The sequence below is a fragment of the Bufo bufo genome, chromosome 10 (assembly GCF_905171765.1).
Source record: "Bufo bufo chromosome 10, aBufBuf1.1, whole genome shotgun sequence".
NCBI lineage: Eukaryota > Metazoa > Chordata > Amphibia > Anura > Bufonidae > Bufo > Bufo bufo.
Window position 1 is genome coordinate 64,352,951 of NC_053398.1, and position 25,548 is coordinate 64,378,498.

The 25,548-nt window shown below is 46.0% G+C and overlaps 1 protein-coding gene across 1 annotated transcript in view; it reads left to right on the forward strand.

The window, feature by feature from the left end:
* Positions 1–5,872: 5,872 nt before the first annotated feature.
* The window catches only part of LOC120981106 (ribosomal protein S6 kinase alpha-5-like), a 186,652-nt gene continuing 166,976 nt past the window's right edge, over positions 5,873–25,548 (forward strand). Inside the window, exon 1 of the mRNA XM_040410595.1 lies at positions 5,873–6,039. Within this exon, the coding sequence (XP_040266529.1) occupies positions 5,991–6,039 (49 nt within the window). The 5' untranslated portion in view covers positions 5,873–5,990. The remainder of the gene's footprint in view (positions 6,040–25,548) is intronic.

The following is a 25,548-nucleotide window of genomic DNA, read 5'->3' on the forward strand; positions in this document are numbered from 1 at the left end:
TATACATGGTGTCTCAAGTCACATTAGTCATTATATAAGACATAAACTTAAATATAACGTTGGTTTGTAAGAAGTATTAGGCCGTGATGTTTAAAACATGAATAAATGATGGGAAACATGAATAAATATTTTAATAAATTAAAATTATAAATGAATATGAATAAATTAATTAAAACCATAAAATATTAAAACTAATCATCAATTAATGCATGAGATGATACATCAACCAGTTCTAGCAGCCTAGCTGGGTGACAAAGCTCGCACTGACAAACATTGCGACTGTTTTTTGCGTTTCGTATATCAATGGTTCCGCAAAAAAAACGGAATGTACTCCGTATGCATTATGTTTCCGTATTTCCGTTCTGTTGAAAGATAGAACATGTCCTATTATTGCCCGCAAATCACGCTCCGTGGCTCCATTCAAGTCAATGGGTACGCAAAAAACGGAACACATATGGAAATGCATCCGTATGTCTTCTGTATCTGTTCCGTTTTTGCGGAACCATCTATTGAAAATGTTATGCCCATCCCAATTTTTTCTATGTAATTACTGTATACTGTATATGCCATACGGAGAAACGGAACGGAAAAACTGAACAGAAACGGAAACACAACGGAAACAAAAAACGGAACAACGGACCCGTGAAAAGCGGCCCGCAAAACACTGAAAAAGACATACGGTCGTGTGAACGAGCTCTAAGGGAAAATTTTCCTGCCATTGGCACTTTGACCCAGACAACTCAAATCTTCTGTGGTGCCACTATAATAGATAAAAGGGGGAGGGACTTCCAGGGGTGGGGCATCTCGGATTGCCGCATTTAACAAGGCTCCAGCTGGCCCTTCGTGCTATCGCTGCCAATCTAAACACTACAGGCAGGCACAGCCACAAACGACAGTGGAGGGATTGTGGACATGGTCCCCCAGCAGGAGCCTCCATTTTCAGCTCCGTATCATCGAGAGGTGAATTAGCTAAAGCCTGTGGCAGGACAAGGCCTCATAATCGCGCACTTCCCACAGTCTTGATCTGACTATGGAGCACAGCCTCTCCCTGCTGTGCCCCTCCACGATTGCTACTGCCTTGGAAGCCATCTTAGATGTCAGGGTGCTGCTGGGCCGGACAAAACCAGGAGGTGGCCATCTATTATATGTCAGGCCAGCGCATGCACTGCAGCCAGCCTGTTACGGCGTATACCGGATAGGGATTTTTTTTTCTATATTTTAATAGTTCAGACATTTTCGGACGTGGCAATACCTAATATGTTTTTTTATTTATTATATATATGTTTTTTTTATATAAAATTGGGAAGGGAGGGGTGATTTAGACTAATATACAGCTGCAAGAAAAAGTATGTGAACCCTTTGGAATGATATGGATTTCTGCACAAATTGCTCATAAAATGTGATCTGATCCTCATCTAAGTCACAACAATAGACAATCACAGTCTGCTTAAACTAATAACACACAGAATTAAATGTCACCATGTTTTTATTGAACACACCATGTAAACATTCACAGTGCAGGTGGAAAAAGTATGCGAACCCCTAGACTAATGACATCTCCAAGCGCTAATTGGAGTGAGGTGTCAGCCAACTGGAGTCCAATCAATGAGATGAGATTGGAGGTGTTGGTTACAGCTGCTCTGCCCTATAAAAAACACACACCAGTTCTGGGTTTGCTTTTCACAAGAAGCATTGCCTGATGTGAATGATACCTCACAAAAAAGAGCTACGATTAAGAATTGTTGACTTGCATAAAGCTAGAAAGGGTTATACAAGTATCTCCAAAAGAATTGCTGTTCATCAGTCCATGGTAAGACAAATTGTCTATAAATGGAGAAAGTTCAGCACTGGGAAGCCACTGTTATCCAAAAAAAAACATTGCTGCACGTTTACAGTTTGCATAAGAGCACCTGGATGTTCCACAGCAGTACTGGCAAAATATTCTGTGGACAGATGAAACCAAAGTTGAGAACATCAAAACCTCATCCCAACTGTGAGGTATGGTGGTGGGGGAATCATGGTTTGGGGCTGCTTTGCTGCGTCAGGGCCTGGACGGATTGCTATCATCCAAGGAAAAATGAATTCCCAAGTTTATCAAGACATTTTGCAGGAGAACTTAAGGCCATCTGTCCACCAGCTGAAGCTCAACAGAAGATGGGTGTTGCAACAGGACAACGACCCAAAGCATAGAAGTAAATCAACAACAGAATGGCTTAAACAGAAGAAAATACGCTTTCTGGAGTGGCCCAGTCAGAGTCCTGACCTCAACCCGATTGAGATGCTGTGGCATGACCTCAAGAAAGCGATTCACACCAGACATCCCAAGAATATTGCTGAACTGAAACAGTTCTGTAAAGAGGAATGGTCAAGAATTACTCCTGACCGTTGTGCACATCTTATCTGCAACCAGGCTCGGACTGACCCACAGGGGAACAGGGGAATCCCCCGGTGGGCCCCTGAGAAAGGTGGGCCCCCAGTCCACCAGCACAGCATCTCAAATAACCTATATCAATATAAAAAACTGGGTAGACTATCCAGTTTATTATTATATATGCATCGGAAGGTTAAAATAGCCTCTAGGAATAGAGGCAGGCCAGCCAGTATTCTCTCTTCTCTGGGACCCACTTTTTGAAGTTGTTGCAGAGACCCCCATAATCAATCATCTTGTAGTGTCTTGCTGCTGTCTGCCTCTATATAGGCAGGCAATATTTGCATGTCGCTGTACAGTGGGCCCCCAGAATGAATTTTACTGGTGGGCCCTAGGCATTCCAGTCCGACACTGTCTGCAACTACAGGAAACGTTTGGTTGAAGTTATTGCTGCCAAAGGAGGTTCAACCAGTTATTAATCCAAGGGTTCACATACTTTTTCCACCTGCACTGTGAAGGTTTACATGGTGTGTTCAATAAAAACATGGTAACATTTAATTCTGTGTGTGTTTATTAGCTTAAGCAGACTGTGATTGTCTATTGTTGTGACTTAGATGAAGATCAGATCACATTTTATGACCAATTTGTGCAGAAATCCATATCATTCCAAAGGGTTCACATAATTTTTTCTTGCAACTGTAAATTTTTGAAATGTTTTTTTTTTTTTTTAACAATTAGCCCCCTTAGAGGTCTAGAAATGGGAATCTTTTTTTATCCTTGTTCTGTGATGCTTGGGAGGCTCGTCCCCATCATCGCCTGCCATTGACTATCCCCCCCCAACACTGGATGTTTTCGTGGGAGGCCGTGCGGGCTTCAGAAGCGACACGGGTGCTGTCTGCATCCGTTCAGAACGGATCCGTTTGTATTATCTTTAACATAGCCAAAACTGATCCGTCTTGAACACCATTGAAAGACAATGGGGGACGAGATCCGTTTTATATTGTGCCGTATTGTGTCAGTGAAAACGTTTGGCTCAGTTTCGTCAGACGGACACCAAAACGCTGCTTGCAGCGTTTTGGTGTCCGCCTCCAAAGCGGAATGGAGGCGGAACGGAGCCAAACTGATGCTTTCTGAACAGATCCTTATCCATTCAGAATACATTAAGGGCAAAACTGATCCGTTTTGGACCGCTTGTGAGAGCCCTGAACGGATCTCGCAAACAGAAAGCCAAAACGCCAGTATTAATGTAGACTAAGTACATTGTGTGTGAGTGGCCCAGGCATATGGAGGGGCATTTCAGGGATCGATTTACCCCTTTAAATACAAACTGATGTCATACTTAACCTTTTCTCCAGTGTTGTTCCTGCTGCTGCTTGCTTACAAATTGCAGCAGTGAAGTGCCTGCATACAGTGTGAGTGCCACATTGTTCTACTGCTACATATGATTAGTATTGGAGTTTGGATGTAGAGCACTACGAGGACGATCCCCCTATTCTCAGGCGTGTGGAGAGGTGTGCGGACAGCGTGAAGGAAGCTGCGGGAGGGTCAGTCTGATCTACACTGTAGTATCTGTATACAGAATGTGCCTGCAGCACCAATCATTGTCCTCATCAGTGTACTGAAAAGACAGTGATTGGCTGCAGCTGTCATGTGCCATACACCTGCACCACCCTGCAGCCAATCACTTTCCTCAGTGGTAGCCCAGGAGCCAGAACTGGTGGGGAGCAGGTAAGGTTACGATGGCTAGGGGTGTGGGAAATGTAAAAAAGTCAACCCCTCCATCCAGGACAACCCCTTCAGCCACCTTGTCATTTCTGCGTTTATGTTTTTCACTCCCTGCCTTCCCAGTTTCATAACCTTTTTACTTTTGCGTTCATATGAGGGCTTTTTTTCTTGTAGGACAAGATGGCAGCTAACGCTCCTCTGTCTTCTGGTTACATAACATGGTCAGTGTTGAGCAAGTCTCCACAGTTATGTGAACAGAAGACAGAGGAGCGCTGCTAGGGCTCATAATGGGCCACTTTACAGCTATTTTTTTTATCGAAATATACGATATCAGTAATTAAAGTATATTACAAAAATGGTCATTATCACTGCCCCTATACATTACAAAAAAAAAATAAGAATGACTGTTAAGGGTCCATTCACACGTCCGTATGTGTTTTGCGGATCTGCAAATTGCGGATTCACAAAACACGGACACCGACAATGTGTGTTCCGCATTTTGCAGACCGTACATCACCGGCACTCTCATAGAAAATGGCTTTGCTTGTCCGCAATTGCGGAGAAGAATAGGATATGTTCTATTTTTTGGCGGAACGGAAGTGCAGTTCCGCAAATGTGGATGTGGACAGCACATTCCGGCCCCATTGAAAATGAATGGGTCCGCACCTGTTACGTAAAATTGTGGAACGGATGCGGACCCATTTTGCGGACGTGTGAATAGACCCTTACGCTTTAAAGGGAACCTGTCACCAGTTTTATGGTGTCCTAACTAAGGGCAACCTAAATAAGTGACTGATTCTCTTAGCACAATGCGGGGTCACTTACTTTAATTGACCCAGTCAATCTGCCAACATCTTGTATTGAAAAGCTCCAGCTGATAATGATGAGTCCTGAATATTCATGAGCTCCTGACTCTCCCCGCCCATCTGCTGCTTAATGACAGTTATTTTCCATATGAATCAGCAGCAGGTGGGCAGGGGAGTGGCTATAGCTCTGAATTAAATAAACGCTGGACTCACTGACATCACGCTGGACTCAAATCAGCTCCTTAGCATGCAGCATCTTTGTGTGTGTATTATGAGGTAACCATCTGTCACACCAGTAAGTGAATACATCTAAGGTACTTTTTAGTAGTTAATGATTGTATATAATTAGTTAGATTATAATCAAATATCCACATGACAGGTTCCCTTTAAGTTCACCACTCCCATTCACTTCTATGGGAGCAGCGCTTGGAGGTGGACGGACCCTGGGAAATCCAGGGTCCTCCAGTCACAGCCCTCCCCGATCCGTTCTTGTTGGGCAGACTGGATGGGCCGAATGGTTCTTATCTGCCGACACATTCTATGTTTCTATGTTTGTAGGTGCAGGTCCCACACCTATCAGACAATGGGGGATATCCTAGTGCTATGACCCCATTGTCTGTGAAGGGAATACCCCTTTAACCTAACCCCTTCCTTACAGCTCATGGCCCTTCGGATGCCCCCCTCTTGCCCCTACCTGGTGCTGCCTGAGGCCACCCCCTCACTTGGCCTCATTGGTGGTGCACCCCTGGGTATGTGTGCCCATCGGTACATTGTATGTACCTGTTTGCAATTGATGTGGCACGGCTGAATCCATCACCCGTATCGGAGGCTATGCCTAAGGCAGGCTATATGGCTGTTCAGAACTAGGCAGCGCAGTACATGTAGCCTTACTGTATGACTCCCTCTGCCTGACACACCCACTGCACGGAGCGCACACCCAGTGCAGCACACTACAGCCTGCTGACACTACAGGCCGACAGCGCGCCGCACAGCCCTACAGGAAGTTCCCCATCTCAGTGCTGTGCCCTCTTCCTCACTGCGCAGACCGGAGCCGGGAGCAGTCGTCAGATCCAGGCCCAGCACAGCCGGACATGGGAGATCCGGGCAGTACACAGCCGCACACCGACACACCGACACAAGGTACCGGCAGCACCGCGCCTGACTCATTGCGTAACCAGTGTGACAGGGGGACACAGCTGCCACATGTCACCAGTATAGCTCTATAGGTGTGTGCACATAGCAGTGGTCTCTATTAGAGACGCCCATCCTTGTAGTCCTTTGGACCTCCTTTGGCCTTTAGAACCGCAGCAGTTCAATATTCTGCAGAAACATTGGCCCATGTATTGAGCTATAGACCATGTATTACTTAGAATCATTTATCATGATGGTTTTCCAGTTTGTCCATAAAGAAACATGTTGGCTGTCTGTAACTTTGGGATAAGTTGTGCAGAATAAAGAGGTGGCGGTACTGACGCAGTGCGAACAGCCCATGTTTTATAGGATTAAGATTTGGGGAACGTGAAGGCCAGGAAAGCAAAAAATAAATGAATGAATAGCTGTCATCAGGGTTGTCAACTTTCCAGAATTTTCTGGATAGTCGGTAACAACAGATGACTTGTGAAAAATAACAGAAGTGTCCGTGATTTTTTTTCTGAGGCAGGTGGTACTTGACTAGATTCTTTTGGCGGTTGTTATCCTTGTTAGGCCTCATGCACACGGACGTTGTTTTGGTCCGCATCAGAGCCGCAGTTTTTGCGGCTTGGATGCAGACCCATTGCTGTCCGCATCCGTTGCTCCGTTCTGTGGTCCGCAAAAAAAATATAACCTGTCCTATTCTTGTTCGCTCTTTGAGGACAAGAATAGGCAGTTATATTAAAGGCTGTCCGTGCTGTTCCGCAAATTGCAGAACGCACACGGACGCCATCTGTGTTTTGCGGATCCGCGATTTTCAGATTGCAAAACACACCGGCAGTGTGCATGTAACCTTAGTGTTGAGCGAACATGTGTTTTCAAGTTCGGCGTACATAGTTCGGGTTATCTAAGAATTCCGTTATTGACTCCGCTACCACGGACCATAATGGAATTCTATGCCTGTAAGAGGCATTCCGTCATAATAGAAATCCTTACTTTACAGCTCCCAGTCTGTGCTGATAATGGGTTCTTATCAGTATTCTGAGCTATAGAAATGGATTATTTATAATCTTTTTCAGTATGGTTTTCCAATTTGTCCATAAAAAGATAAAATAAATGCTGTCCCTGATTTTGGGTTATGTTGTGCAGAAAAAAGAAAAATTCTGGTTGGCAATTCTGATCATGACTGTACAACCCTTGTGGCATGGTGCATTGTCCATAGGGTAAACAACAGCCATGAAGGGATGAATTTGATTGGCCACCAGTGATGGCCGGTTTGCAGTGTTCGCCCGATGAAGGCCCCCGGCGGCTGTTCTCGGAACTTCCTGCTCCAGGTGACCGCATTTGATTTCAGACCGGCTCGCGGCGCAGGTAAGGGCTTACCTGTGCCTCGCCGGACTTGTGAGTTAAGATGGCAGCCCGCATGTGTTCGCTGGCCATCACTGTTGGCCACAACATTTCGGTAAGCCCTTCTGTCCAAACATCCATCAGCAGGTACAGTCCTGATCAAAAGTTTAAGACCACTTGAAAAATGGAAAAAAAATCTTATTTTGCATGGCTGGATCTTAGCAAGGTTCCAAGTAGAGCTTCACCATGCAACAAGAAGAAATGGGAGTGAGACAAAACATTTTTTGAGCATTCATTTTAATGAAAACAACGAATAAACTGAAACAGGCTGTTTTTCAGCTGATCAAAAGTTTAGGACCACACCTCCAAAAAAACCCTACCCCTCCCCCCCCCAAAAACAGAAATCCAACCCCCAAACATGAACTCAGTAATGAGTAGCTCCACAGTTATTGTTTATCACTTCAAAAATTTGTTTCAGCATGCTTGATGCAAGCATTTCCATGAGGTGAGTGGGAACATTTCTCCAAGTGGTGAAGACGGCCGCACGAAGGCCATCTACTGTCTGGAACTGTTGTCCATTTTTGTAAACTTCCCTTGCCATCCATCCCCAAAGCTTCTCAATTGGATTTAGATCAGGGGAACACGCAGGATGGGCCAAAAGAGTGATGTTATTCTCCTGGAAGAAGTCCCTTGTCCTGCGGGCATTGTGTACTGTAGCGTTGTCCTGTTGAAAAACCCAGTCGTTACCACACAGACGAGGGCCCTCAGTCATGAGGAATGCTCTCTGCAACATCTGGACATAGCCAGCGGCCGTTTGACGCCCCTGCACTTCCTGAAGCTCCATTGTTCCACTGAAGGAAAAAGCACCCCAGACCATTATGGCGCCCCCTCCACTGTGGCGCGTAGAAAACATCTCAGGTGGGACCTGCTTGTCATGCCAGTAACGTTGGAAACCATCAGGACCATCAAGGTTACATTTTTTTTCTCATCAGAGAATAAAACTTTTCTCCACCTTTTTGAATGTCGCATGTTTGGTGCTCTCTTACAACGTACAAACGAGCAGTTCTGTGGCGTTCAAGGAGACGAGGTCTTTGAAGACATTGATTGCTCAAAAAATGTTTTCTCACTCCCATTTCTTCTTGTTACATGTTGAAGCTCTACTTGGAACCTTGTTAAGATCCAGCCATGCTAAATATGTTTTTTTGCCATTTTTTAAGTGGTCTTAAACTTTTGATCAGGACTGTATCACAGGATCCTGGATGTGCCTAGAAAACATTTTTCACACTGTTTCTTTTCCTCCACTAGCTTGAACTGTTGACAGGTTGGGTTCATCGATTTTTGCTGCTTGTTCCAAATTCTGACCCTCCCATCAGCATGGTGCAACAGAAATCTGGATTTATTTGGCCAGTTGATATTTTTCCACTGCTCAGTGCGCCGCTTTTTTGCCCACTGGAGTCATGCCATACAGTTTCCCTTAGGCCCCTTTCACACGGGCGAGCATTCCGCGCGGATGCGATGCGTGAGGTGAACGCATTGCACCCGCACTGAATACCGACCCATTCATTTCTATGGCGCTGTTCACATGAGCAGTGATTTTCACGCATCACTTATGCGTTGCGTGAAAATCGCAGCATGCTCTATATTCTGCGTTTTTCACGCAACGCAGGCCCCATAGAAGTGAATGGGGTTTGCATGAAAATCGCAAGCATCCGCAAGCAAGTGAGGATGCGGTGCGATTTTCACGCACGGTTGCTAGGAGACGATCGGGATGGAGATCCGATCATTATTATTTTCCCTTTATAACATGGTTATAAGGGAAAATAATAGCATTCTGAATACAGAATGCATAGTAAAACAGCACTGGAGGGGTTAAAAAAAATTAAAAATAATTTAACTCACCTTAGTCCACTTGATCGCGATGCCCGGCATCTCCTTCTGTCTCCTTTGTTGAATAGGACCTGTGGTGAGCATTAATTACAGGAACAGGACCTTTGATGACCTCACACCGGTCATCACATGGTACGTCACATGATCTTTTACCATGGTGATGGATCATGTGATGACCGGAGTGATGTCATCAAAGGTCCTGTTCCTGTATTTAATGCTCACCACAGGTCCTGTTCAACAAAGGAGACAGAAGGAGATGCCGGGCCGTGATCAAGTGGACTAAGGTGAGTTAAATTATTTACTGTATTTTTTGCTTTATAAGACGCACCTGATGATAAGACGCACCTAGATTTTTGAGGAGGAAAATAAGAAAAAAAATATTTGAACCAAAAAGGTGTGCTTTTGCTGGGTTTTTAACTAATGGTGGTCTGTGGATGACGCACTGTTATGGGGGGACCTGTGGATGACGCACTGTTATGGGGGGACCTGTGGATGACGCACTGTTATGGGGGGACCTGTGGATGGCGCACTGTTATGGGGGGACCTGTGGATGGCGCACTGTTATGGGGGGACCTGTGGATGGCGCACTGTTATGGGGGGACCTGTGGATGGCGCACTGTTATGGGGGGACCTGTGGATGGCGCACTGTTATGGGGGGACCTGTGGATGGCGCACTGTTATGGGGGGACCTGTGGATGGCGCACTGTTATGGGGGGACCTGTGGATGGCGCACTGTTATGGGGGGACCTGTGGATGGCGCACTGTTATGGGGGGACCTGTGGATGGCGCACTGTTATGAGGGGGATGTAGCATCATATATAGCATCTTATGTAATGGGGGTCACTATTCACACAGGGACAATATACTGTGACACATATGATACTGTGACCAGCATAAGATGATCTTATGCTGGTCACAGTATCATATGTGTCACAGTATATTGTCCTGTGTGAATAGTGACCCCCATTACACCACAGTGCACACAGACTTTATATGTAAAATCTTTTAATGGCTCTGCTTTCTTCTATACCAGTACTCACTATAAAAGCAGCAGTCCGGCCAGCACGTGACGTCACTCAGTCAGTCACGCTCCTGCCAGCTTCATTAATGAAGTGGGAGGAGCATGACCGAGTGAGTGACGTCACGTGCCGGCTGGACCGCTGCTTTCATAGTGAGTACTGTTATAGAAGAAAGCAGAGTGTAATGAAGCCGTTTTCATATGTAAAGTCTATTATCTTCAAGCAGTATCTCTGCTTTTAACTAGGGCAATCCTCTGTAGTAGTACACGCACCTTACTATGAAAGCGGCAGGCAGGGCGGCAGCGTAATCTCGCGATGCTCACTAATTCATGAAGGAAGTGGGAGGAGCGTGAATGAGTGAGCATCGCGAGATTACGCTGCCGCCCTGCCTGCCGCTTTCATAGTAAGGTGTACTACTACAGAGGATTGCCCTAGTTAAAAGCAGAGATACTGCTTGAAGATTATAGACTTTACATGTGATAATTACCGTGAGCGGGGCCCGATGTATTACAGTACAGTGACTGCATCGGGCCCCGCCGCGAGCGTTGCCAGCCTCCGTCCCCTCCTCCCACCCCTCTGATACATCGCGGCTTGCGATGTATCAGCGTCACCAAAGTAAACATGGCAGTGTTCGCTTTATAAGACGCACTGCCATTTTCCCCCCACTTTTGGGGGGAAAAAAGTGCGTCTTATAAAGCGAAAAATACGGTATTTATTTTTTAACCCCTCCAGCGCTGTTTTACTATGCATTCTGTATTCAGAATGCTATTATTTTCCCTTATAACCATGTAATAAGGAAAATAATACAATCTACAGAACACCGATCCCAAGCCCGAACTTCTGTGAAGAAGTTCGGGTTTGGGTACCAAACTAGGGATGTCCCGATACCATTTTTTTAAGACTGAGTACGAGTACCGATACTTTTTTTTAAGTACTCACCGATACCAATTACCGATACTAATTTTAACAATAAAATACACACACATGTATTTTCTGACCACTGACCAACCAAAAGGCCCAAAAACAGAACTATAACATTCCAAGGAGACATTATACTGTATGGGGGCAGCCACAAAGAGACGTTATACTGTATGGGGGCAGCCACAAGGAGACGTTATACTGTATGGGGGCCACAAGGAGATGTTATACTGTATGGGGGCAGCCACAAGGAGATGTTATACTGTATGGGGGCAGCCACAAGGAGACGTTATACTGTATGGGGGGGCAGCCACAAGGAGACGTTATACTGTATGGGGGGGCAGCCACAAGGAGACGTTATACTGTATGGGGGGGCAGCCACAAGGAGACGTTATACTGTATGGGGGGCAGCCACAAGGAGACGTTATACTGTATGGGGCAGCCACAAGGAGATGTTATACTGTATGGGGGCCACCAGGAGACGTTATACTGTATGGGGGCCACAAGGAGATGTTATACTGTATGGGGCGGCCACAAGGAGACGTTACACTGTGTGGGGCGGCCACAAGGAGACGTTATACTAGGGTTGTTGCGGGTATCGAAATTTCGATACCCAATCGATACTTTTGTCCCGGTATCGATACGATACCGGGATTTCCGTTTTTTCGATACTGGGCTGCGCTTCTGCGCAGTCTAGTATCTCTGAACATGAGCGCGCTGCTATCGGCGCGCTCATGTTCTCTCTCAGCAGCACGGGGAGAAGGAAGCTGTCCTCCCTCCCCCTGTGCTGCTGCCGCTGCCACCAATGAGAAGAGAGGGGCGGAGGAGGGGCGGCAATGAGAAGAGAGGGGCGGAGGAGGGGCGGCAATGAGAAGAGAGGGGGTGGAGGAGGGGCGGCAATGAGAAGAGAGGGGCGGAGGAGGGGCGGGCGCACTGCGCCCCCAATGATAGGATTACTATCGGAGCGATGGGAGGAGACATCAGCTTCACTAGTGGGCGTTCCTTTTCCCTGCGCTGCGATTGGACAGCGCTACAGCCAGGGAGAAGGAACGCCCACTAGTGAAGCTGATGTCTCCTCCCATCGCTCCGATAGTAATCAGCAGCATGTGGAGCAGGAGAGGAGACAGTAATGGGGCACTGCGGGCGAACGGAGCGGCGCCCAGGACTAAATGGTGAGTGCTGAGACATCGCTGGGCGCCGCTCTGTGTGGCCTAATAGTGAAAGTCTGGACTCATATACAGTAGTCAGTCTTTAACACATACAGGAGGCGGGTGCCGGCAGCAGAATCGCATTGCCGGCACCCTGCCCCTGACAGGGAGCTGCGATCAGCGGCAGTTAACTGCCGCTGATCTGCTAGTACCCGCCTCCTGTATAAAGGGGTAAAATCATTGGTGGTGCAGTGTGCCCCCCCCCTCAATCCCCCCATCCCATTAAAATCATTGGTGGCACAGTGCGCCGGCCCCTCTCAACCCTCCAGTATTAAAATCATTGGTGGCAGTGGCCACAGGGACCTCTCCACTCCCCCTCATTGGTGGTGCAGTGGCAGCTTCTGATCGGAGCCCCAGCTGTGTAAGCCTGGGGCTCCGATCGGTTACCATGGCAGCCAGGACGCTACAGAAGCCCTGGTTGCCATGGTAACATCCCTGATGCTGTGTGCACAAAGCACAGAGCAGCAGGGACAGTGTGGAGTCCTATTCACCCTGATAGAGATCTATCAGGGTGAATAGGAAAAGGGATGAAAGATCCCAGGTTCTAGCCCCTAAGGGGGGAAATAGTTATTAAATAAAAAGTGAAAAAAAAAAAAACACTAAAATATGAAGTATAAATCACCCCCCTTTTCCCAATTTCACATATAAAATATATAAATAAACATATTACATCGCCACGTCAGAAAAGTCCAAACTATTAAAATATAAAAAAAAAATCTAGGTGGTGAATGCCGGAACAGAAAAAATAAAATAAAAACTGCGCGATTCGCCATTTTTAAAAATGAGGAATGCACGTGGCTTTTTTTGTTTATTTTTTTCGCGTGGTATCGAATGGTATCGAGTATCGCAATACTTTTTCATGGTATCGAAACCGAATCAAAAATTTGGTATCGCAACAACTCTACGTTATACTGTATGGAGGGCAGCCACAAGGAGACGTTATACTGTATGGGGGCAGCCACAAGGAGACGTTATACTGTATGGGGCGGCCACAAGGAGATGTTACACTGTATGGGGGCAGCCACAAGGAGATGTTATACTGTATGGGGGCAGCCACAAGGAGACGTTATACTGTATGGGGGCAGCCACAAGGAGACGTTATACTGTATGGGGGGGCAGCCACAAGGAGACGTTATACTGTATGGGGGGCAGCCACAAGGAGATGTTACACTGTATGGGGGCAGCCACAAGGAGACGTTACACTGTATGGGGGGCAGCCACAAGGAGACGTTATACTGTATGGGGGCAGCCACAAGGAGACGTTATACTGTATGGGGGCAGCCACAAGGAGATGTTATACTGTATGGGGGCCACCAGGAGACGTTATACTGTATGGGGGCCACAAGGAGACGTTACACTGTATGGGGCGGCCACAAGGAGACGCTACTGTAAGGAGTCAGGAAAACAATTTTTGAAGCCCCCCTCCTCAGTATAATAGTCTTGTGGCCATCATACAGTAATGTATATTTCTTCTTGCCCTAATGCCTGCTTTTAGAGATCAATGTGCAGCTTTCAGGCAGGAAGGGAAGGACCAGGGCCATAGAAGACAGACACTATCACCAGGGACTTGCTCCTGGCAAACACAGCTCTGCTGCAGTGAATGCAGTGGTGCAGACTGTGATATAATTACAATGTATAGTTATTGCAGGGATTCAGAGAATCGTCTGAGAGTTTATTAGTTAAAAGAATCTAATGAGTCAGAGACTGTGTCACCGAGTCCCTGGCAGACTTCCTGCTCTGCTACATGCACCCTGTACACACCCAGCTCCACTACATGCTATGCTAATAATGCCCCCCCCCTTCCCCCTTCCCCCTTCCCCCGGACAGACTTACAGGGAGCGCAGAGCAGGGAGCCTGGCAGGGACTCGATGACACAGTCTGTGACTCATTAGATTCTTTTAACTAATAAACTGTCAGACGATTCTCTGAGTCCCTGCACTACGCTCCCTGTGCTGTGAGTCTCTGATTGGTTGGAGGGCGGGGAGGGGCGGGGCTAGCTTCCACTGTCGGCTCCTATTACACAGTGCCTGCTGCTGCCTCTGAAGCTGTATCAGCTGTGCGAGGTGCAGGGGCAGGCTGCGGACTGACACAGACACATAGAAGCGGCGCACAGGTATCGGCAGTGGTATCGGGGACATTTGCACGAGTACATGTACTCGTGCAAATGCCCGGTATCGGTCCCGATACCGATACTGGTATCGGTATCGGGACATCCCTATACCAAACATGCGCGATTTTTCTCACGCGAGTGCAAAACGCATTACAATGTTTTGCACTCGCGCGGAAAAATCCCGCAACGCACCCGCACATTTTCCCGCAACGCCCGTGTGAACCCAGCCTTAGGGTACATTTACTAGACAGTAAAAAAAAATGGCCATGTGCTAAGGGTGGGGGGACCTGTCCCTGGTGCCAGTTGTAATGGGGGTGCTAGCTGCTATGAGCATTTCCATCAATACATTGCTACAGCGCAGCAGAGTCGGCAGTTTTTTCACTCACTGACCGCAGCTCATCTCTCTGTGCTCCTTCTCTCCTCCAGGCCTGGCACAACGGTGACATAATGTGCGTGTGTGTGTTCCTGCTGTGCCGGGCGGGGGCAGAGAAGGAGCATGGGGAGATGAGCTGCTGTCAGTGAGTGAAAAGACTGCTGGTTACCCACAGCTCCAGCAATGACAGGTGTGTGAAGGGGCCACTGGGGGGGGGGGGGGGTCATTATACTGTGTGAAGGGGCCACTGGGGGGGGGGGTCATTATACTGTGTGAAGGGGCCACTGGGGGGGGGGGGGTCATTATACTGTGTGAAGGGGCCACTGGGGGGGGGGGGTCATTATACTGTGTGAAGGGGCCACTGGGGGGGGGGGGTCATTATACTGTGTGAAGGGGCCACTGGGGGGGGGTCATTATACTGTGTGAAGGGGCCACTGGGGGGGTCATTATACTGTGTGATAGCCCCTTGTAGAATATAATGAGCCCCAATGCCCCCCATACAGTATAATGAGCAACAGTGAGCCCTAGGGTTGTTTCGACACCAACATTTTGATTCGGTTTCGATACCATAAAAAAGTATTGCGATACTCAATACCATGGAAAAAAAATAAAACACCAAAAAAGCCGCGTGCATTCCGCATTTTATGGAACGTCCGGCCCATACTTGAACAGTCCTATCCTATTTTTTCCGGGGGCAAGGTGACTAAAATTGCGACTCGTGCAGTTTTTATTTTTTCTGTTATGGCGTTCACCGCATAGGAGTTTTTTTAAAATATTTTAATAGTTTGGACTTTTTAGACATGGCGATATGTAATTGTAATATGTATTTATTGTTTATATATTTTATATGTAAAAATGGGAAAGGGGCGATTTATACTTAATAATTTTGTGGTTTTGTTTTTGTTTTTTACTTTTTTCTTTTTTTTTATTTAATAACTATTGCCCTTAGGGACTAGATCTTTTAATCCCTTGTCCTATTCACCCTAGTAGATCTCTATTAGGGTTAATAGGAGCTGTCGGCAGATAAGAACCATTTGGCCCATCTAGTCTGCCCAATATATCTGAATCCTATGAATAGTCCCTGGCCCTATCTTATATGAAGGATAGCCTTATGCCTATCCCATGCATGCTTAAACTCCTTCACTGTATTTGCAGCTACCACTTCTGCAGGAAGGCTATTCCATGCATCCACTACTCTCTCAGTAAAGTAATACTTCCTTATATTACTTTTAAACCTTTGCCCCTCTAATTTAAAACTGTGTCCTCTTGTGGTAGTTTTTCTTCTTTTAAATATGCTCTCCTCCTTTACCGAGTTGATTCCCTTTATGTATTTAAAAGTTTCTATCATATCCCCTCTGTCTCTTCTTTCTTCCAAGCTGTACATGTTAAGGTCCTTTAACCTTTCCTGGTAAGTTTTTTATCCTGCAATCCATGTACTAGTTTAGTAGCTCTTCTCTGAACTCTCTCTAGAGTATCTATATCCTTCTGGAGATATGGCCTCCAGTACTGCGCACAATACTCCAAGTGAGGTCTCACCAGTGTTCTGTACAGCGGCATAAGCACTTCACTCTTTCTACTGCTTATACCTCTCCCTATACATCCAAGCATTCTGCTGGCATTTCGTGCTGCTCTATTACATTGTCTTCCCACCTTTAAGTCTTCTGAAATAATTACTCCTAAATCCCTTTCCTCAGATACTGAGGTCAGGACTGTGTCAAATATTCTATATTCTGCCCTTGGGTTTTTACACCCCAGGTGCATTATCTTGCACTTATCCACATTAAATTTCAGTTGCCAGAGTTCTGACCATTCTTCTAGTTTTCCTAAATCCTTTTCCATTTGGCGTTTCCCTCCAGGAACATCAACCCTGTTACAAATCTTTGTGTCATCAGCAAAAAGACAAACCTTACCATCGAGGCCTTTTGCAATATCACTTATGAAGATATTAAACAAAATTGGTCCCAGTACAGATCCCTGTGGAACCCCACTGGTAACACGACCTTGTTTTGAATGTTCTCCATTGACTACAACCCTCTGCTGTCTGTCACTCAGCCACTGCCTAATCCACTCAACAATATGGGAGTCCATGCTCAATGACTGCAGTTTATTGATAAGTCTTCTATGTGGGACAGTGTCAAAAGCCTTACTAAAATCTAGATATGCGATGTCTACTGCACCTCCACCGTCTATTATTTTAGTCACCCAGTCAAAAAAATCTATAAGATTTGTTTGACATGATCTCCCTGAAGTAAACCCATGTTGTTTTTCATCTTGCAATCCATGGGATTTTAGATGTTCCACAATCCTATCCTTTAATAGGGTTTCCATTAATTTGCCTACTATTGATGTCAGACTCACTGGTCTATAGTTGCTCGATTCCTCCCTACTACCTTTCTTGTAAATGGGCACGACATTTGCCAATTTCCAATCTTCCGGGACGACTCCTGTTACTAATGATTGGTTAAATAAATCTGTTAACGGTTTTGCCAGCTCACCACTAAGCTCTTTTAATAATTTTGGGTGTATCTCATCAGGCCCCTGTGACTTATTTGTCTTCACTTTAGACAGGAAACTTAGAACATCTTCCTCTGTAAAGATACATGCATCAAACGATTTATTAGTCATCCTTTCTAGTGGAGGTCCTTCTCCTTTTTCTTTTGTAAAAACTGAACAGAAGTATTCATTAAGGCAGTCGGCTAGCCCTTTATTCTCTTCTACATACCTTCCGTCCTTTGTTTTTAATTTAGTTATTCCTTGTTTTAATTTCCTTTTTTCATTTATATATCTGAAGAATGTCTTATCCCCTTTTTTCATAGACTGAGCTAGTTTTTCTTCTGCCTGCGATTTTAGAAGTTCTTATAACTTGCTTGGCCTCTTTCTGCCTAATCTTGTAGATTTCCTTATCTTCATTGCTCTGGTTTTTTTTATAATTATAAAATGCTAGCTTTTAATTTTTAATGATTTGGGCCACTTCTGCTGAGTACCACAGTGGTCCCTTCCTTTTTTTGCTTTTACTGACAAGTCTAATGCAATTTTCTGTTGCCTTCAATAATGCACCTTTTAAGTAGTCCCATTTCTCCTGGACTCCATGTAATCCGTTCCAGTCTGATTAGGACTCATTTATGACTAATTTCATTTTTGAAAAGTCTGTTTTTCTAAAATCTAAAACTTTTGTTTTTGTGTGGTGGGACTCTTTCACAGTTCTTATATTAAACCACACTGACTGGTGATCACTAGATCCCAAGGTTTCGCCTACAATGACATCATATACCGAATCCCCGTTTGTGAATACCAAATCCAAAATGGCCTCCCTCCGGGTTGGCTCCTCAACCACTTGTTGTAGAGATAACCCCAGTAGGGAATTTAGAATATCTGCACTCCTGGTAGAACTTGCTATTTTGGTTTTCCAGTTTATATCTGGAAGATTGAAATCTCCCATAATGATAACTTCTCCTTTCATTGTCATTTTAGCTATTTCTTCAACTAGTAGATCATCTAGTTCTTTAACTTGACCAGGTGGTCTATATATCACACCTACACGAGTTACTGCATGGTTAGCAAACTGCAACGTAACCCAAACTGACTCTATGTTGGCCTCACCAACTTGTATTAGGTTAGATTTAATGCTATCTTTCACATACAGGGCCACTCCTCCTCCTTTCTTGCCTTCTCTGTCTCTTCCGTATAAAGAGTACCCTGGTATGGTTATGTCCCAGTCATTTCTTTCATTAAACCATGTCTCCGTAACAGCCACTAAATCTACATTCTCAGATGCCATTATTGACCCAAGTTCATTGATTTTTTTTTTTACCTAAACTGCGAGCATTTGTAGACAGGACTCTGAGCTTATCATTTCTTAACCTCTGTGCTTCTGACCTGTTCTGGCATTGTTTCGGGGGGCAATTGGACTCTTTTATTTTCACTCTTTTGCCCCCCCTTCCTAGTTTAAATACTCTTCCGCAAATTCTTGGAGTTGTTCACTAAGTACATTTGTTCCTTTGAGAGAATGATGCAAACCATCTTTTTTGTACAGTTCCTTTCTATTCCAAGTAGAGCTATCATGAGAAACAAAGCCAAATCCTTGCTCTTGACACCATTTACCAAGCCATATGTTGAACTCCTTTATGCGCCTCTGCCTATCATTCTGAACATTATGCACAGGCAGAACTTCAGAAAATGAAATGGTGGATGCAAAATCCTGTACGTCATTACCAAGTGTGATTAAAAGATTTTTTTCACCTCTGACACTTCATTGCAAGCCAGGTCATTTGTCCCTAGATGGACAAGAACATCCACGTCCCCTTCCTGCTTTGCTTGCTTAACAATATTGCCATGGTAACTGATTGGAGCCCCAGGATTACACTGCTGGGGCTCCGATCACAAGCTGCCGCTGCCACCAATGAAGAGGGGACCCTGTGGCCACTGCCACCAATGATTTTAATACTGGGGGGTGGGGGTGGGGCGCACTGCGCCACCAATGACTTTAAAACTGGGAGGTTGGGGCACACTGCTCCACCAATGACTTTCATACTGGGGTGTGTGGGGGAGGGGGGGGGAGGCGCACTGCACCACCAATGATAATTAACCTTTAATACAGATACAGGAGGCGGGTACTGCCGGCACCCGCCTCCTGTATTTGTATTAAAGGTTTATTATCATTGGTGCCACAGGCACCTGCTATGGCGGCTGCCTGACTCTGGGGAGTACACTCAGGAGGAGGAGGCTGCCGTTCGCCGAGCTCACTAGCTCAGACGGCGCAGCAGTGTATTCCCTCCCCGTCCTGCCTTCTGCTTTAATTAATAGCGGCACATTCATTGGTGGCAGTGGTGCGGGCAGCTTCCGAGCCCGCTCACTTCATTGGGCTCACCGTGGCCGCGTCATATGAGGGAGGGACTTACTCCCTCCTTCTCAACTGTCTGCGCGTGCCATAAGAGGAGGGTCTAGTATTGAAAAATTAACATCCTGATACCGAATCGATACTGGAGTAAAAGTATTTATTGGGTATCGAAGGTTCGATACCCGAAAACAACCCTAGTGAGCCCCCTCATTCAGTATAATGACCCCCCGTGCCCCCCATATATTATGACTGTGGCCTCCCCATACAGTATATAGAGCCCCAGTGGTTCCCCATACAGTATAATGTGCCCCCCATACAATACAATGAGCCCCATTGCCTACCCCATACAGTATACTAACTCCCATTGCCTACCCCATACAATATATTTACCCCCAGTGCTTGTTTTGTACATTGGTCCGGCTATCTTATATAAAGTTGCAGGAGCCAGCCACCAGCCGATATCTGGAGTGCTTCTGAGTGCATGGGGTGTGGTGGATAGTGTTTGATGATGGGTCGTGTTCAGAAGAATGATGATGAATGGAGAAGAGTTAGATTAGGGGATACGGTAGACTGGACTATTAAGATGTGTATATTGTGATTTAACCTAATTGCTTGGAGTCTGACATTCCAGAGAACCGGAGCAGCACGGGAGAAGTCTTGGAGATGGGAGTGAGAGGTTCAGATTTTGGTGGATGTCAGTCGTTGAGCATAGAGCACTGGTGGTAGACATATTGGAGGGTGCAGCACTGTGGAGAGCTTTGTGGGTGAGAATGAGAAGTTTCAACTGAATCCTGTACTGTGTGGGCAACTAATGCAGTGATTGGCACAGGGCGGAGGCATCAGAGTAGTGGTTAAGCAGATATATGATCCTGGCTGCCGCGTTAAAGGGGTTACCCCTATAAGGACCCCCCCCCCCCCCCCAATGACCAGGCACCTCATATAGATCATACTTGCCCCGCTCCCCGGCACCCGTTAGGATCAAGAGCAATGCGGGTGCCAGGGAGCGGCGTAAGTATAATCTATATGAGGTGCCTGAGTATTGGGGGGTCAGTATAGGGGTTGGATGACCCCTTTAAGGATAGATTGGAGAGAGGAAAGTCTTGAGGGGGGAGACCAATTAGTAATGATTTAAAATAATCGAGGCGGGAATAGATCATGGTCACGAGTTTTAGTTGTTTCCACAGTAAGAAAGGGTTGGATTCTAGAGATGCTTTGAGGAGCAGGCAGCATGAGCGGGCATGAGATTGAAAGGAAGGGGCGAAAGAAAGATCAGTGTCATACATAGCACTGAAAACGCTGTCTAGGCGTGATTAAAGTGCCACCCGCTGAGAGGAAGGTATCATATTTAGGTTGGTTAGTAGAGAAAGAAAAAACATGAAGTTCAGTTTCAGATAGTCACTTGTTTTCTATAGTACAGCAGAGTGATGTCACAGCCAGGTTAAAGTATACAGTTGGGTGTCATCGGCATAGAGATGGTACTGAAAACCAAATCTGCTGATAGTCTGTCCAATATGGGTTGTTTGGAGAGAAAAAAGGAGAGGACGTAGGACTGAACCTAGAGGAAGCCCAACAGCAAGAGGGAGAGGAAGGGAAGTGGAACCAGCAAATTATACGCTGAAACAGAGGACAGAGAGATGGGAAGAAGACCAAGAGAGAGCAGTGTCCGTAAAGGGGTTTTCTGAGATGTTAATACTGATGACGTATCCCCTGAATAGGTCATCAGTATCTGATCGTGAGGGTCTGACGCCCTGGACCTTCACCAATTAGCTGTATAAGAAGGCACTAACACTTGCAGTAGTGCTGTAGCCTTCTCTCAGCTTTACCTAGGCCAGTGACAACGCGTTTATCGGTCACGTGTCCTATGCACAGTTCAGCCCCATTAAAGTGAATTGGGGCTGAGTGCGATAACAATCACAGCAGCTGTACAGTACTGTGTTTGGTAAGCTGTGAGAAGGCCACGCCGCTCACAGAAGCCCCAGTGCCGCCTTAAACAGCTAATCTGCTGAGGTCTCGGGTGTCGGATCCCAAACGATCAGATACAAACTAGGGCTATGGCCTAAAATCTATATCTCAATATAACAGGGATCTCAAGTCTCCCTGAAGTTCAGGGAGTCTCCCGCTATCTATAGCGGCTCCCTGACACCATGTCCGGAAAGGTTTATCTCAGTCAGATAGCAGAGCAGAGAGATAAGAGAAGTGACAGGACAGAGTTTAGATTACAGGTTGAATTAACCCTTTAGGATCAAATTGGCTTCTCAAGGAGATCTATATGTTAAAGGCATCCCTTCTTCTGTCTCATTCAGTAGCTATATAACTATTGAGAGAGATGTACCGTATATGCCGGCGTATAAGACGACCCCCAACTTTTACACTGAAAATATAGAGTTTGGGATATACTCGCCGTATAAGACTACCCCTTTTTCAACACACAGCAGTACATTACTGCATCCCACCACCATCCCTGGGTACCTCTGCCATCCCTGAATCCCACCACTATCCCTTGGTACCACTGCCATCCCTGCATCCCACCGCCATCCCTGCATCCCACTGCCATCCCTGCATCCCACCACCATCCCTAGGTACCACCGCCATCCCATGGTATCACCACCATCCCTGCATCCCACCACCTTCCTTGTCCTCCCTCCCTGCCTCCCAGACCCTAAACATGTGCCACCTATACCCTGAACATGTTTTTGTTATGTTATTCTTCATATTCACATTCACATTCACATATGCACATCTGCGCCGCACTTAGATACGCCGCACGGAGATCTCGCACATGCGCAGGAGCGAGATGCGAGCGGCCGTGCAGCACCCGCCATACCCGGCGTATAAGACGACCCCCGACTTTTGAGAAGATTTTCATGCGTTAAAAAGTAGTCTTATACGCAGGAATATACAGTATTTTTTTTTTTAAATACATTTACACATTTAACCCTCCATTTTAATTATATTATTTACCCCAGTGTTAAATTCACCCCCCCTGGATGCTTTAATCATATATATAAATATGATAATTTGGGGCAGGGTAATGAGCCCAGTCCTCTACACCATAGAGCACAGTGTGCAGATACTGCATATGTTTGGAAAATGTAATAAAAAGTTCGTGAAAAAAAAAAAAAAGAAAACCTCCCTGAAATGAGTTTTTGCAGGTTGGGATGTCTGATATAATTTGAAGCATGTGCGATAAGGATATATAGTGATATATTATTCCGTGGTCATCTATCGCAGTAGGGAGATATAGACAAAATCTATATTGTTGCCCAAATTCATATAGTTTAGTTTATATCGCATATTGTTTATATTGCCCACTCCTAGCCCCATGCCATTGACATTTGCCATCATCCATGTCCCCAAGCCAGCGCCATCAGCCCCTTCAAATGACAGGTGCCCCCTTCAAAACACCAACATTTTTTGGGGGGGACAAGGTGACCAAAAAATTGTAAATTGCGTGTTTTTAAATATATATATTTTTTTTCTGTTACTGCATTCACCGCATAGGAGGAATTTTAATCATTCTGACTTTTTCAGACGTGGCGATATGTATGTATGTATGTGTGTGTATATATATATATATATATATATATATATATATATATATATATATATATATATATATTCTCTATCTATATCCCTTTTTTGTTGTTTATATTTTTATATGTAAAACTAGCAGAAGGACCCGGCTTCGCACGGGTATATTTCATCTAGGGATCGACCGATATTGATTTTTTTAGGGCCGATACAGATAATTTGTAAACTTTCAGGCCGATAGCCGATAATTTATACCGATATTCTGGGTATTTTTATTTTTGTGAAAAAAATTTTCCTACACAAATCTGCTGAAAATTAATATGTTTATTGTTAACGTGTATTTCCATAGCATCATCACGACGGCATACAAGGAGATTGACCCCTGACCTCTGTAGGGGCAGGAACAGAGAAAGGTTAAATACCCTCCTCCCACCACCAACACCAGTGTTTCCTGTCCCTACAGAGGACAGGGCAGAGAAAGGTCTCCCTGTATGCAGGGAGATGAAGCTAAGGAAATGGAACCTGTTTATTTTTTATTTTCCGTTACCTTTGGAAAACGCCGGCATCCAGCATGGCGTCCCCCTGCCCTCCCGCGGTCCAAGTACTAACGCTGGGCAGGGGGTTCAGGGCTATCTCGTCCTGGTTATTCCGGGGCCTGTCCCTGGCGCAGACTCCCTCCTAGCCTAAGGAAAGGGCGATAGCTGGGTGCGCGCCGGCGCATGGAGCGCATGTTTCTGACGTCACGGCCGGCGACCCGGAAGTGACGTCGCGGCGGCAGCGTGGAGCCCAGTTTAAAACCGAGGCATAAACGCTGGTTACCGCCCGTGTCAGAACGCTCCCAGGATCGGTCCCCACTGGTGCGGAACCCTTGCCTACAGAGAGGACGATGTCAGCATCTGAGCGATTCCCCCAGAGCTGAGCCACCGGCGCTGCTACCAACTGTGAGTCCCCTTCGCCTATTGTTTGTGCAGGTCAGGGAGTCTGTTGATCCCCCTCTCCTGCTGTAATGGGTGGAAGGGGGAAAAAAGAGAGAGAGGAAGTTATTTCCAGGGGCAGCTAGCTCGCCTCTGCTGTCCCCCTCTTGCTCTCTCTCTCTCTCTCTCTCCCTCTAGTGGTCATACCCTGATGCCCTGCCTTCTCCTCTCTTTTAGGCTAAAGAAGCCCCGAAAAAAATCAAAAAGACACTCAAATGTATCTCCTGCAATAGCAGATTTCCTGACTGCTACCCTAAAAAGTTGTGCAAGTCTTGTATTTCTAATATTGTACGGGATGAAGCACCCTCCTTAAAAGAGGAATTGAAAACCATGATTCAGGAAGAGATCCGTTCTCCGGTTTGCAATCCAGGATATATCAGGAAACGTCCATCACTACCAGTTCAGGGCCCTTCCCTTCGGGATTTCATCTGCGCCAAGAATATTTACCAAAGTAGTGGTAGAGATGGTCGCCTTTGCCCGAAGACAGGGACTTATGATAATCCCTTATTTGGACGATTTCCTTCTAGTCAGCGAAAGTCTCAGCCAAATCAGTTCGAAGCTGAAGCTTTTTCTCTCCATCCTAGACGATCTGGGGTGGATCGTGAACAAAGGAAAGTCCGTCCTCACCCCCTCAAGGGAAGTTCGTTTCTTAGGGATGATCCTAGACTCCCGAAGGCAAGCGGTATTCCTACCTCGAGACAAAATATCAGTTCTCCAACAAAAGATCAGGTCCTTTCAAAAAAGAAGATCCTGCTCTATCAGAGAGGCGATGAGTCTGCTGGGCCTGCTAACATCCTGTATTCAGGCAGTTCCCTGGTGTCAAATACACTTCAGACCCCTACAGTCCTGGATCCTGAGTGTCTGGGACAAGTGCCAATCCTCTCTAGATCATCAAGTAAGTCCACCAACTCAGATTCTGCAGTCCCTAAATTGGTGGAAAGACCACGGAAACTTATCTCGGGGAAATCCGTGGCAGAAAACTCCCCAGGTCCAGGTAATAACAGACGCAAGTCTGTCCGGCTGGGGTGCAAAGGTGGGGGATCGTATGTTCCAGGGCACTTGGCCAGATTCGATCAGATCCCAGTCATCGAACTTCAGGGAACTGAGAGCAGTCTGGGAGGTGTTAAAGGTAGCAGAGGAAATGTTGTGTCATCATCACATAAAAGTGCTGTCGGACAACACTACGGCCATTGCCTACCTCTCCCATCAAGGGGGAACGCGGTCCGTAACCCTACAAGCACTGTCAACAAAAATCTTTGCTTGGGCAGAACAGAATGTGGCCTCGATATCGGCAGTTCATCTGAAGGGAATACT